This window comes from Mauremys mutica, chromosome 1 (genome assembly GCF_020497125.1).
Source record: "Mauremys mutica isolate MM-2020 ecotype Southern chromosome 1, ASM2049712v1, whole genome shotgun sequence".
Taxonomy (NCBI): Eukaryota; Metazoa; Chordata; order Testudines; family Geoemydidae; genus Mauremys; species Mauremys mutica.
The window spans coordinates 335,951,385-335,965,901 of record NC_059072.1 but is presented as its reverse complement, the minus strand read 5'-3'; the positions used below and the strand labels follow the sequence as shown (position 1 = coordinate 335,965,901).

Below are 14,517 nucleotides of genomic sequence, written 5' to 3'. Positions count from 1 at the left end.
AAATACTTGGGACAGTCCAGGATTTAAACCCAGTTACCTGGACACAATTAAATCCCATCTACACTACAATTTTAATCCTGTTTTAACCATGTCAGGGAACAGTGCTGCTGTAACTAAGTCCCTTGTCTCGGCTACAGCAGTAGTGTACATGGGAAAACTAGATTGGTTATATTTTGCCAAAGGAAGAAACTGGCAAGCCTGCTTTTCCAAAAAGAGCTCTGTACTATCCTTTTTTCCATGTAAATGCATAATTTCAGGGAGTTGACCTTTATGTGCCAACCCTGCAAATACAGGTATTCTAATTTTGTCAGATGAGTGAGACTTGGGGCATGTGTACATAGGGAAATTGGCTGGTATAACTATAGAGGAATAATTATTCCTACTGTAGCTAAACTGGTCAATTTCCCCATGTAGACAAGCCCTTGTTCCAAGTGTTAGTGCATTAGACATTATTACATTAATAGGTTATTCACCCCCAAAATTATCTATCTATAAACACAGGCACCCGTGGAATACTGATTTACTTTGGCTAAATATTTTCTACCAACTGAACAGCTGACATCACCCTACTCCGCTGTAAGGAACAGCGCAGGACAAACAACACAGTGTACTACTCTTCCCAAAGATTTGGCTTGCTACCTCCCACTTTTAGACTTGAAACTGCTGGCTTTACCTGGGACATCTGTGTAGTATGTACCCACATACAAAGTTTACATTTTGGAGAGGAGAAACTCTCACTGATTTTCAGTGAAATGACAACATGTGATAAAAATCATAGGCCAAATCTAGCAAAAAATCTATGTTAATGTGGCAGCTGGAAGCTTCTTTTTTTTATAAGTAAATGACTTTTTTTTTTCTCTCTCTCTAGGGCTGTTTGCAACTGGGAGCCCTTAATACTCATCTAAAGCAGGGGAAGCTGATGGCACTCAGCACTTTACACAAATAAGCCGGTCATTTTTTTCCTCTCTCTTGGTTTATCAGGATTATAGAGCATCTTATTTAAAAAGATTTCCGTCCGGGGGATGAAAATGACTTAATAATTCATCTGGTGCCATTATATTTTCTCCCATACGAAGTGAAAAACATATATTTTCAGTGCAGATTACTTTTATAGAAAAGTAAGCAAAACAAGAATGAAAGAATTAATATAAAGTTTCTGTGAGAGAGAACACTTGGACTTTGGCTCCAATCCTGCAAAGACGTACGCATGTGCTTAGCTATATGCATGGGCTTAACTTTGCTCACTATCCTGAGTCCCAATGAACTTCCCATTGACCACAATGGAACTCCTGAGAGTGCATAAAGTTAAGCAGATGTGTAAGTCTTTGTTGGATCAGGATCTTCTATATTCTATAATATTCTGAGTCAGAAATGAAACACAAAGTAGCAGCTGCCTCGCACAGTCCCAGGAGTAGACAGACTCTTCTGCTTTTATAAAAGCAGAAAGCAGAATGACCTCCTTTCAGTTAGACAGATACATGCATCACGGATACTAACACACATGCACACCTTGATATGTTCCAGCCAATGAGTGGATTCCAAATTGGACAGCCAATGAGTCTCCTCAATGTTAGGATATACGATCTCCTTCAGTTTTCTCAATGATTCTCTCATAACATGAATATTGTGAATGTCCAAGAAAACTAATTCTGCATTCTGATAGGCATCCTCACTTTCATAACCCCCTCCTTTAGCCTGGGAAATAAAAACAAACCCACAGGAAATCATTAACAAAAATGTATTTGGTCTTTCAACCCAGTAGCGTTTACAGGACAAATATTATTTGATATGTATTATCAAAACAATTACAAATCGGCTATCAAAATCATGATGAAAGAAAGCAGGAAACAGACCTGTGCATTGTATTCATTTTACAAACGGGGACAAAGTTATTCCTGTACATAATCTTAATAGATTTTTCCTGCAGAAATGGTTTTTCCTTAATACTGTAATTTTCACCTATGTTAAACTGCTGAATATCATATACAGGGGTTAATTTTTCTTTTTGAAAATTATTAGTTACCACGGCTGAAGTTACAAATTCATCAGACTCACTATATTACAGTCTGGCGGTCCCACTTTGGGATCCTATGGGAAGGCTACATTTTCCCCACTGGTAATTGCCCTTTAAGGCAGGGGTTCTCAAACTGGGGTCGGGACCCCTCAGGGGGTCACGTGGTTATTACATGGGGGGGGCCACGAGCTGTCAGCCTCCACTCCAAACCCTGCTTTGCCTCCAGCATTTATAGTAGTGTTAAATATATAAAAGAGTGTTTTTAATATACAAGGGGGGGTCGCACTCAGAGGCTTGGTATGTGAAAGGGGTCACCAGTACAAAAGTCTGAGAACCCCTGGGGGTGATGAACATAGAGAAAATCCAGAGCCTAGGCAGCAAAGGGATTCTTGCATGTAAACAAAGCTCGATATCTATTGTATGTTATGTAACAACATTAAAACGCGGGTCTGGTCCTGGGCTGCATCCCTAGTCATTCCACTGAATCTCTGTCTGACGCTGAGAAATCACACGACAGGCCATCAAATTTTCAAAAGCAACCATGGATGTCAGGTGCCCAGCGTGAGGCATCTCAGGCCCTATTTTCAATGGTCCTGAACATCCACAGGTCCTGTTAAAGTCAACATGCACAGAGGGTGCTCAACACTTTTGGAATCAGGCCCAAGCTGCTGGGCACAGAAAAACAGAAGCATCCAAGATTCAAGATGCCAGAATCTCTGTTCTGAACTGCTGATCAAAACACCCTGAACAGAGCCTGTTCTTAAACCCTCTGTGGCTGGCTTAGTGGTCCTTTCTTCCTCCACAGTTTGAGGCCCTGATCCTGCAGCTGGATTCATGCAGGTGGGGTTCCACTGGATTCAGCAGGACTCTGTGCAGGTGGCAAGGCTCTGCCTGCACGGATCTAGCTGCAGGATTGGAGCCATTGTCAATGCAACAATTCTATCATGGCAACCGCATCTTCATCCTCGCGGATACTATTAAAGGAGGGTGGTAGGCTAGCTCTGAATTGCAACATCCCCTGCCGTTGAGAGAGGATAGCACATCTAACCTTATTGGCTACAGCATTAACGCTAGGCCTCGCGTCAAAGATGAAGATTTTATGGGATTGAGCATTGGAATCCATGATGGACTGAAGATACTTTTCATCCTCTTTGCTTCGCTTTCCACTCACTCCAACCATCGGCTGGCTACACCGTGTGATCGTAGCTTGGCTTTCGGGATGAATCCACGACAAAACCTTTAACAATACACGGGGGGGGGGGGGAGGAAATGGAGACAGAAATTCAGTAGGATAGTGAAATGATTTACCTGTAGCTGATTCCATTGGATCCATTCCTTGTATTTGATTTGGTTCCAGAGGATTGGATCAAATTAAGTCGTGACTGAATTAAAGTGACAGCACTGTCCTGTATTTTGTTCTTTCACTTCAGTACGTTCCCAAAGCCGGAATCCACTTACAAATGTATGAATATGCTTAAACCTGACTTTTAAATGGAGTACAGCTAATTCTCCTGCCATTCAGTTATGAGCTGAGTAAGACAGACCCTTTTTCACGCATGCCTATTGTGCTGAATTTTGTTTTACTGTTCCCCATTTAAACTGTAAGCTCCTTTGGGCAGGGACTTGTATTTTTATATATCTGTGAAGCAAACAACATAATATTGTCTGCTTCTGAAATAAAGGTAATGATTATGACATTCCTTATTTACAACCTGATGTTAAATAAGAGTCTTCTTTAACAGGACTTCAGAAAAAAAGTATTCAGTTACCCCCCCAAAATCAGAAAAGGCAGAAAATTGTGAATAATTAACAGGGCTAATTTTGTATCCTAGAAAATTAAGTCTGGATTTAGTTCAATTTTCTTATCTTCTTAGGACTTCAGTTTAGTCTACGTCTCTTTCATGACATTAATTCCACAGAAAATGCTGCCTTCAAACTCCTTGCAGAGGTCTCCCCATTGCTTTTATTATCCATCAATCATTTGGGTTTGCTCCCTGGCATCCTCTTTGTCTGATCATTGCATTATGTATCATAGAATCATAGAATACCAGGGTTGGAGAGGACCTTAGGAGGTCATCTAGTCCAACTCCCTGCTCAAAGCAGGATCAATCTCCAACTAAATCATCCCAGCCAGGGCTTTGTCAAGCCTGACCTTAAAGGAGATTAGGAGATTCCACCACCTCCCTAGGTAACCCATTCCAGTGCTTCACCACCCACCTAGTGAAAAAGTTTTTCCCAATATCCAATCTAAACCTCCCCCACTGCAACTTGAGACCATTACTCCTTGTTCTGTTATCAGGTACCGCTGAGAACAGTCTAGATCCATCCTCTTTGGAACCCCCTTTTAGGCAGTTGAAAACAGCTATCAAATCCCCCCTCATTCTTCTCTTCTGCAGACTAAACAATCCCAGTTCCCTCAGCCTTTCCTCATAATTTATGTGCTCCAGCCCCCTAATCATTTTTGTTGCCCTTCACTGGACTCTTTCCAATTTTTCCACATCCTTTTCGTAGTGTGGGGCCCAAAACTGGACACAGTACTCCAGATGAGGCCTCACTAATGACGAATAGAGGGGAATGATCACGTCCCTCGATCTGCTGGCAATGCCCCTACTTATACAGCCCAAAATGCCATTAGCCTTCTTGGCAACAAGGGCACACTATTGACTCATATCCAGCTTCTCGTCCACTGTAACCCCTAGGTCCTTTCCTGCAGAACTGCTTCCTAGCCATTCGGTCCCTAGTCTGTAACAGTGAATGGGATTCTTCCATCCTAAGGGCAGGACTCTGCCCTTGTTCTTGTTGAACCTCATCAGGTTTCTATGGTACAAAGGTCTTTATAAAACCACATCAAAGTGTCTTCCTTTGTCATACTCACTGGTATGCGACCCCTTGATCTGAAAGATGCCACTCTCTTTAATTCTTCATCTGGAATATTCACGGGCACGACTAAAATGGCAGGATATGTATCACACAGCTCGTAGCGCTCGTTTATCTTGGTTATTCTCCAGCTTTCATTGGGAATTCCCTGCATATGAAACAACAGTAGTTTAGAAAATAAACTACTACAGGGTCCCCAACCCAAGGAAAAGAGACCAGCGGACGTTGCCGTCACTTCTAAGAATTTAAATTCAAGGGCACATACAAGCATGTCTGTATTAAGGAAGGAAACTTATGGCAGCAACACAGATTGTATGAAATGGCCGGTTACCTCTCTTGTCTTTGTGATGAGTTGGTAAAGTGCTCCCCTGCAAGAGGGACAGTGATTTAGTTCATGGAGACAGAGCAGTGGAGAATATCAGGGAAGGTGGGTAAAACTACAAGACCCAGAATCACACTCATGGAAAATATACTGTGAAGCAGGTGAAGCAATGCTTTGAGAGCAACTTTCTCCCTGCTCCCATTGTGGCCCCTAACATAACAAGCTGCAGGAACAGCTCATGACTACAGAGCGCAGGACAGGAGCCGGCTAGCCCAAGCTTCTCCTCTTCTCTGTTGCTCAGCTCAGCCCTGGATGGTGCCCCAGTGATGCTCACCTTTTTGGTGAGTGGGAGAGTGGGGATGGGAGCCACCAGACAAGGTGGAGGGGAGACCAGAAAGGAGAAGAGTCAATAAAGCAAATGGAAAAGAGAAGTGGGCGGGGGGAGACAGCCAATGGAAAAACGAGAGAGAAAATAAAGGTGCAATGTTAGCAGCTGTGTCAGGACATGGTTCAGAGGACACGGGGTTCCCATCAACCAGTCCCCCAAGCCAAGTTCATAAGGAACTGAGAAGCTCTGGTTTAGTGTGTCCACACACAAGTTCTGTTTTGACACAACTGTTTTGGCATATGGCTGCACCCGTGAATTCTGGGATCCAGAAGCACTTTTTGCTATAGCGCCTAGTGTGGCAGTTGTGGAACTAGTATGTAATAATCTAAGAATACTGAGATGGAAGAGTTTTATGAACACTGAAAGGGGCCTGGTCAGCGAGGTGAGCCTACTGTATAACTGTGGTAGGTTATTAGAATTTCCTGTATAAACGTACTGATCTAACACGTATTGGGAGCAGTGGAGTGTTTATTATATGCCTGTAATGCTTCAATTCAATGGGGGCTGAGCAGGAAGGCAACACAATGGCTTCCCAGATGAGAACATCCTGGTACACACTTGGAAGAGAATGAGGGAGGCTATGAGTTGCAAGGACCCTTCCTACCTCCTGTCTCTGTCAGGCTGCATGCCTTGTTTTGCTAAAGCGGGGCATTAGCAGATCAAAGAGCTATGAACAGTTACAAAGGGACTAGATTCCTGTGAAGGGAGGTGATTAAAGGACTGGAAGATTTAAAGTGACACTCCCTGAAGCAGGGAACAGCAGTCAGTGAGATCTGACAGGGAGACAAGTTGGCACACAGAGAGGTATGGATGCCTGGTAGGGAGATGGTTTATCTTCTCCAGGTAGGCTAGCACCACTTGCAGTCCCTGAACTCAGGAGCATCAAGAGTTGCATCTGTTCATACTCTCTGCATGAGGACCCAAGGAGGAAAGCAACTTATGCCCCCTCCAATCAGGGGCCAGACACAATCTGCCTCGTGGTATTGACTCATGTTATTCTTTAATCACTTACTTACATTCACATTATCTAAACATGCAGCATATAAACTTTTATTCAACTGAATCACTCCCCCCTGCTGGTCACATGGTGAAAGTGCAGACATTGAATCAGACTGGGTATGACAGCCACAATCCCATAAGCACATGTGCTTAAAGTTAAGCATAAGTACTTTCCACTGACTACTCTCATGCTTAAAGTTAAGCACGGGCTTAACTGCTTTACTGGATCAGAGTCTAATTGAGTGCAGATTCTACACTAAGCCTCATTTTGAACCGTTTCCGATCAATTCCTGTTTTCCCTTCCTAGGAAATGTTCCCCTTTAAAAATCTGTTCTCTTTCTCTACCTTTCTGCTTTTGGGTAAGCACTGATGCTCTTCCCTCTACAGCACCACTTCAAGTATCTTTTCCTATTTGTTTGTTCTGAAGCCTGCATGCTGTGGTTCCACCAAGCATCTAACCAGAGCACAGTATCATTCCAGCATGGCTTCCTTAGGGAAACATCACACATTTCGAGTTTCAGAACCCCTTGTAAGATTTTCCAATTGCTTCCCACCTTGTTTGAAACTTGAAAGCTTTACGTTATTCCCAAGTAATCTAGAAGCCTTTTGGGTTTAGCTGAATTTTATTCGTTTGGCAGTTCTGTTTCATATTTTGCCAGTGTAATAAAAATCAGGGAGCGATTTCAGTTTGAAATTTAATTTGCCACAGATGCTCTCAATTACCAACTCAGACCCAAGCCTCTCTGAGGTCCTTTTGTTCTCTACACGTTGTTTATTATTCTCCGTCATTTTATATGACCGATAAATTTTTAATAAGTTACACGTTTCTCTCTTTTCTCAGGGACATTTACAGAGTAGTTTGGGGTTCACTAAACATCCTTCCTAATCTCCAGGATCTCTATTGTAGCAATGTCCTCTAGATCATTTATACAAATCTGAAGAGATCACATCACATCCATAGGTTCAAACACATCTGGCATTGGCAACCCTATTCCCCTCCAGAAGTCAGGCCTTTTCTGAATGCCTGACAGCTGGATTCTACTTGCTGCCCTCTACTCCCACACCCAGAGGGAGAAGATTCACTTGGTCTGTGAGATGCCAATTAACATGCAAGACCACAGGGTCCCCACGGAACCAATGCATTGCTTGTGCCAAGACCAGCTCTCTCAGAATTGTTTTAAATCCGTTCCAGAGGTTCTCTAGATAACACATACATTTTGCCTCTGTGATTTCTGTTCACACTTCATAAGGACCTAAGCAAACCTCTAATTAAAGGGGGCCAGGTCATACCATAACTGCCTACTGAAGGACTGCTTGTGTCTTGCTCTTTAGCAGCTGGTACCAATCGTTTTGGAAGACAAGCTGGATGTTGGGTCTGATCTGGTATGGTAATGACTATGTTCCATCACAGTCAGAATTCAGATCATGGCTTGTCTTCACTGCAAAACCCAGGTGTGTTTTCACACCAAGATAGCTAACTCAATGTAACATCCTAGAGAAGACAAGGCTTTGTAATTTTTACCTTCATGTAACTAGTCAAAGTAAACCCTAGGCTTGAGGGATGGGGTGGGGGAAGAAAGATGGTTGATCTCAACTAGATACATACCTGAGCGTTGTCTCCCCTCTGATTTTACACTGAGAGAGTTATCTCAATGCAAATAACCCACTTTTCTTGCAGAGAAGACATAATCCGAGGCAGTATTTACACTAGGAAGAAGTTGATAGGGTTCCCCACCCTGCGCCCTGAACATCTACGCTGCAATTTTATAGCCCGGCACCCCAAGCCCCGCAACCCCAAGTCAGCTGACCCAGGCCATAGGTCTTTTATTGCAGTGTAGACGTACCCCTAGAGTTCATTACCTCAAGTTAACTGATTGCCAATTAACTCAAAGTAATTAACAGCTTTGTAAAGGCCAGTCTGGATATACTCCAAACCTTTGTTCCAGCCTACGAACATTTGTACCTTACCCTGCCTAGGCTGATCCCTTAAAATAGCCCCCAAGACAACATACAGTATCTATTTCAACATTTATATGGATTTTCTCCTTCCAACTTCCTACTTAAAACATTTTTTAAAAACTCTTTAAAGAAACTTTTTCATTTAAAAAGAAAAACCCTTAGGAAACTGTAAATGTATAGAAAAAGGATTAAAACTAATTAAAGCACGATGGAAAAACTGTAACCCATCACTGAATAGAGGCTGATTTACACTGAAAGCTTACATTGGTATAGCTATGTCTCTCAGGGTGTAAAAATCCTCTTACCCAGGGCCGCCCAGAGGATTCCGGGGGCCCGGGGTCTTCGGTGGCGGGGGGCCCTTCCATTCCAGGACCCGCCGCCGAAGTGCCCCGAAGACCCGCGGCGGGGGCCCCCCCCCCGCCGAATTACCGCCAAAGCGGGACCCGCCGCTGAAGTGCAGCCTGGTCTTCGGCGGTAATTCGGCGGTGGGGGGGCCCCGCCGCGGGTCTTCGGGGCACTTCGGCGGCGGGTCCCGGAACGGAAGGGGCCCCCCGCCGCTGAAGACCGGGCTGCGCTTTGGCGGCAGGTCCCGCTTCCCCCCCCGCCCCAGCCCCAGTCTCTTACTCCCGGCTCCCTCCTCACCCGGAGTCTCAGCGCCTCGCCGGAACAGCCGCAGCGTGTGGCCGGCGGGGCCTGAGCTCTGTCCCGCTCAGAGCCGCGTGGTGAGGGGGCGGGGCTGGGAGCTCCACGCCGAGCGGAGGGAGCTGAGCTCAGCCCAGAGCTCACAGCCCCGCCCCCTGACCACGCGGCTTGGAGCGGGGCGGGGCTCAGGGGCCCCGGCGGAGACTCGGCGCTTGATGCGCTGAGGCTCCAGGAGAGGGGCGAAGGCGGGAGCCTCCGCTGTTCTCTTGGGGGCCCCTGCGGAGCCCAGGGCCCGGGGCAAATTGCCCCCTTTGCCCCCGCCTCTGGGCGGCCCTGCTCTTACCCCTGGTACAGACAGTGCTAGTCTGTCAGAAGAATTTTTCCATCGACCTAGCTACCTCTCGGGCAGGTGAATTAAACTACAGCGATCGGAGAACCATGGTAGTGGTTTTAAGCGTAGACATACCCTAGAAAGTTCAATGGGCTTGTGTATCCACTAGCAAAATTAGCCCTCATTTCAGGAGCTGCCAGCAACCGTGTAGCCGATAGTGTAGACAGGACCACAGGTTTTTTTTACCACATTATCATGAAAATAGCCGGCATCCTGAATCCCATTTACACTAATATTTAAGGTGTTGTTACTGCCTGTGCAGCTGTACCTCTGCTGTCAGTTACTGAAATATGCTGACCAATGCCCTGATCCTGCAGACACTTCTGATTAGGGTTATTCCTCCTTACATACAATCAGTAATTATATTCCAGCAAAAACTTAAACTTTCGAAGAATAACATACAGGAGCAAGAATGTGAAACAAGCACCTACCTGTCTTCTGTACTCCAAAATAGGATCATACACCTTCCAGCCATTTTCAGGGAAAACCTCTCTGTATTCAAATGCAAAAAGGGGCTGAGAGAAAGAACATTTAGCATTAAATACTCAACGTTCATTTTTCATGTTATCTGACATCTCAGATAATAACCTGTGACTCTTCTTTTGTTTCTACTACACTCCTTTTCTTTAAGCCTTTGTAAAGTAATTGACACTCCCGTTCTACGGTGTAATTAACACACTAATGTACATTCTTCCATGTTCATTATCACACTGATCCATTGCCTCACAGGGACAAAAGGTGTTTACTGTTAAAAGAAAATGACTTGTGTGGCAAGAAGGCCCCTCTCACACATTATGTAGAAATACATCCTTTACCCACCAGCACCTAAAGCAGTGGTTCTCAAACTTCTGTACTGGTGACCCCTTTCTCATAGCAAGCCTCTGAGTGTGACCTCCCATATCAATTAAAAACACTTTTTTATATCTTTCACACCATTATAAATGCTGGAGCTGACAGCTCACGGCCCCCCATATAATAACCTTGCAACCTCTTGAGGGGTCCCAACCCCCAGTTTGAGAATCCCTGAACTAAAGCAATAACTGCATGGTCATCATATCCTTGAACGGACCAGCTGTTCTGCAGATGTGAGAGTAGTCAGCCAAATATTGACTGCGAACCTCTAACAGATTTAATTGTACCCTGAACATTTTGCTCCATTACAAGCATGTGAGCATCAGTGAGAAAACTCTCCGCCCAGGCTTCTCAAATAATTGTACAGTGACACAGAGGAGTTGCATTTCCTTTACACATGAAGAAGAATATACTATACTGTATTTCAGTTACAAAATATGGCATGATCCTGCAACTGCTTGCATGTGGACGCACCAATCTGTCTACACAGAGCCCCACTAAAATAAGTAGGTCCCACTCAAGCGTGGCACAGGGGAGTTCTCTTGCTGATGCTCACATCAGTGGATCTCCATGGTGCAGGCACGGAATGCACATGCACACAAAGTTGCAGGATTGGGGAATTTATGAACCGTGCATTCTCCCTTTGCTCAAACAATTTCATGTAAAATGTGACAAACTGCTGCTCTAACGCCCATGAAGTCACTGAAAAGACTCCCGTTGACTTTAGTATAGTTGGATCAGGCTTTGAGGCTGTACAGGCATTTAATAAATATTAATAAATAATAATAATACTTTACACTTAGAATACTTTCCATTTAACGTCCCAGTGCTTTACATATATTAATTAATAAAGTCTCAGCACTCCTGGGGAGTAAGCAATTTATTATTATTTTAGAAATGAGACAAAAAAGTGACTTGCCCAAGGTCATATTCAATGTCTGTGACAGATACAGGAACAGAAGCCAACCTTAGGACTCCTGATCTTGTGCTTTAATCACTAGACCAGACCTCCTGTCTTTTCAACATACCTGGAATTCCAGAAAACCTCATTCTAAGCAGCATTTTGTCCACATAGGGTACGTCTACGCTGCAATTAAAAACCTGCGGCAGGCCTGTGCCAGCTGATTCGGGCTAAGGGGCTGTTGAACTGCACCGTAGATGTTCAGGTTCTGGAACCCTGAGAGATGGGAGGGTCCCAGAACTCTGTCTGCAGCCCAAGCCCAAATGTCTACACGGCAATTAAACACCCTCTTAGCCTGAGCCCCTTAGCCCAAGTCAGCTGGCACAGCGCAGACATACCCAGAAAGGATTTAAGATCAGCATTTTTCCTCTCACAAATAAAGTCGCCCCATAAAAATAGTGCATTATCTGAACAAAGCTGTGCACCAACATTCTGCATCTTCTAGTAACAGCAGGAGAAATACCTACCAAATTATTGGATACTGGAAAAGCGTATTTCATTAAGTTCTCAAATATGGATCGCCTAGTTCGTCCCTCAGGTTTATGAGCAAACCGTAAGTTTCGAATGTCCTAGAAAAGTTAAACAAACCATCACATCAAACTGTTATTACCTTAAATACAACTTGAATGTGCATAGTGATTCCGAGGAATCCAAGGAGAACTGAAATACAGAACTGTAACCCAGGTTTCTACATCTGAACCGTTTCCATGAACAAGGTCAATGGTCCGGCTAGATCACGAAGACCAATACACTGTACTCTCCCACAAAACCAGAATTCTGAAGCTAGAAGAAGCCAGGTTCAATACATTTTACCCAAAAGGGAGAAACTCCTCACCCAAAACACAGAGATTTGTAGTAAACAATTTAAGAGCCTATAGTAACCAATGGAAAATGGTGGTCACGCTAGAGGGTTCATATACATGAATATCCCTCTTTCATGTATGAGGAGTCAGGCCAAAAGAAAAAATGAGAGAAACAGCTAAAGAAAATAGATGGCTGCCTTGCTTAGATCTAGATCCTGCTTCTCACACAGAGGAAATTTCAGGAGATACAGTGTCCAGAGAAGACAACAACTATGGTGCATTGAGGAAGCAACTAGAGGATTTGTCTCAGATTATATCCAATTCCCTTGACTAAGCATGTTCACAGTTTGGGAGTCTCGGTAGAATCCCACCTGCTCAAACAGTAGCAGAGACCAGGACTGCCTTTTTTCCAATCGTTTGTCCAGGAGGCTGTAGTATCCTTTCCTCTTGGACATGGGCCTTGTCCTAAAGGCCTGAGTTCAGCTTACTTCAGAAACCACCTTTCTCCCCATACAGACCAACAGGGATGCCTGAGCCGGAGCTCCCTTGCTGTATAAGGGAAGGATCTACAGGTAGGGTGTTGCCTTTGGAATTCATTTTTCCCCTTCCCTACCTTGGTCTGACATAGCCCAGCTTTGATGATCTTCTGGGCACAAAACAACATCTGCCATTGTGTGCAATCATTTGTGGTGGCTGGCCGGGGTTAGGTAGGGGCTTTATTTATTTATTTATGGTCTGGTTAAGTGGTGGCTAGATGTTAGGGGATGATATGCTGGTTGTATTAAGATTGTACAGTTAATTGATCCAAGATCGCAGGACGGGTATTCTTTTCAATTTATTAAATTGAAATAAATGAATAAATAAATCATTCAACGAAGGCCCTGGATCCCCTTGTCCTTCCCTTGCTATGGACTATGTACAAGAGGTGAAGACTGGTTAATGATCTGGAAGAAAATTTGTGTGCTCTCTAGGGCTGGTAGGGAATTTTTCAACTAATCGTTTTTTTGTTGGAAAATGCTGAGTCATTGACACCAAAACTTTTCATGGAAATATATCAGTTTCGATAAAACTTTCATCAGGAAAGTTTTTTGGGTCCAGGATGGAATTTCTGGTCAAAACGGATCCCATAATACCCCGATTCAGAGGAGGAACTTGAACCTGTATCTCCCACATCCCACGGGATTGACCTACAGAGTCAGTTTCTCTCACACACACACACACACACACACACACACACAATCTCCCCTGTAAGAGCTGTTTCAGTGGGCCCCTCCTGAGAACCCCTCAGAAAGCAATGGACAAGGGAGGCCCACTGATTCAGCAGGTCACGTAGAACATGTGATCCTTGACTCCATGTTTGAGACAGTACCTTTCCGTACACATTGGCTGAGGATATAAATGGAATCTGTGACACCACCTCTTTGCCTCTTTCCTGCTCCACCTTTCTGGATTATGATTTCTAACAAAGGGAAGCTTTGAACAATGGACTGAGGAACCCCCATCTTTTGGGTGATGCAGATTTATTGCAAGATAGCAGATTTAACATCACTGCTATTATCCTGGTCTACAAACTCTGAAATCAACTATGATGTATATGATTCACTTTAAGCATTTAATAACTCTCTTCCCTTTTTTTGTATTAATAAACCTTTAGTTTTCTAAAGGATTAGCTCCCAGTGTGGTTTTTGGATAAGATCTGAAGTATATTTTGACCTGGGGTGGACATCTGGTTCTTTGGAACTGGACGAACCTAATATATGTGATTTCTGGTTTTAATAATCATTTATCACAGAAGTCTGGTTAGTCTCGGTGGTGTATACGGGGCTAGAGGGCCTGAAGGGAACTGTCTGTGGCTCCATAATAACTAGTATAGTATTTTGGAAGCATACATTTGTCACTGGCTTGCTGAAATCTTATTACAGAGTGTACCACCCGTTTGGGGAACATGCCCTGTTTTCTGGCAGTCTGAGCTTGGCGCTCTTACCTGTGCCCCATACCAGGCAGCGGGACACTTCTTTAAAAAGAAATCTTCTCCCCAGGCCCACTTACCTTGCATACAATCTCCAGCCCATAAGAATTCTCACCACGGCTGGAAGCACCTCCAATTTTCTCCACTCTGTTGATCACACCTAAAGAAGCATCTAGGACAAACGGTGGGTCCTGGAGACAGTCGAAATTTGTTAGTTTAAAAGGAAAAAACAAATAAACCAACCACCAAAACATATAACTGCTACGTACACAGAGTAATAACGGAGGGCCCAGCGCTTCAGAACATACAGTAGACCAAGGAATTAAATGGTTACAAAGCT

General features: G+C 44.1%; 1 protein-coding gene across 4 annotated transcripts in view; it reads right to left on the bottom strand.

The window, feature by feature from the left end:
- The window catches only part of MTMR2 (myotubularin related protein 2), a 76,239-nt gene that overhangs the window by 9,655 nt on the left and 52,067 nt on the right, over positions 1–14,517 (bottom strand). For all 4 annotated transcript variants that reach the window (XM_045019546.1, XM_045019555.1, XM_045019560.1 and 1 more), the window contains 6 exons: positions 14,258–14,368; positions 11,873–11,974; positions 10,024–10,107; positions 4,890–5,039; positions 3,063–3,251; positions 1,510–1,695 (listed from right to left, as the gene is read on the bottom strand). In XM_045019546.1, the coding sequence (XP_044875481.1) occupies positions 1,510–1,695; positions 3,063–3,251; positions 4,890–5,039; positions 10,024–10,107; positions 11,873–11,974; positions 14,258–14,368 (822 nt within the window). The remainder of the gene's footprint in view (positions 1–1,509; positions 1,696–3,062; positions 3,252–4,889; positions 5,040–10,023; positions 10,108–11,872; positions 11,975–14,257; positions 14,369–14,517) is intronic.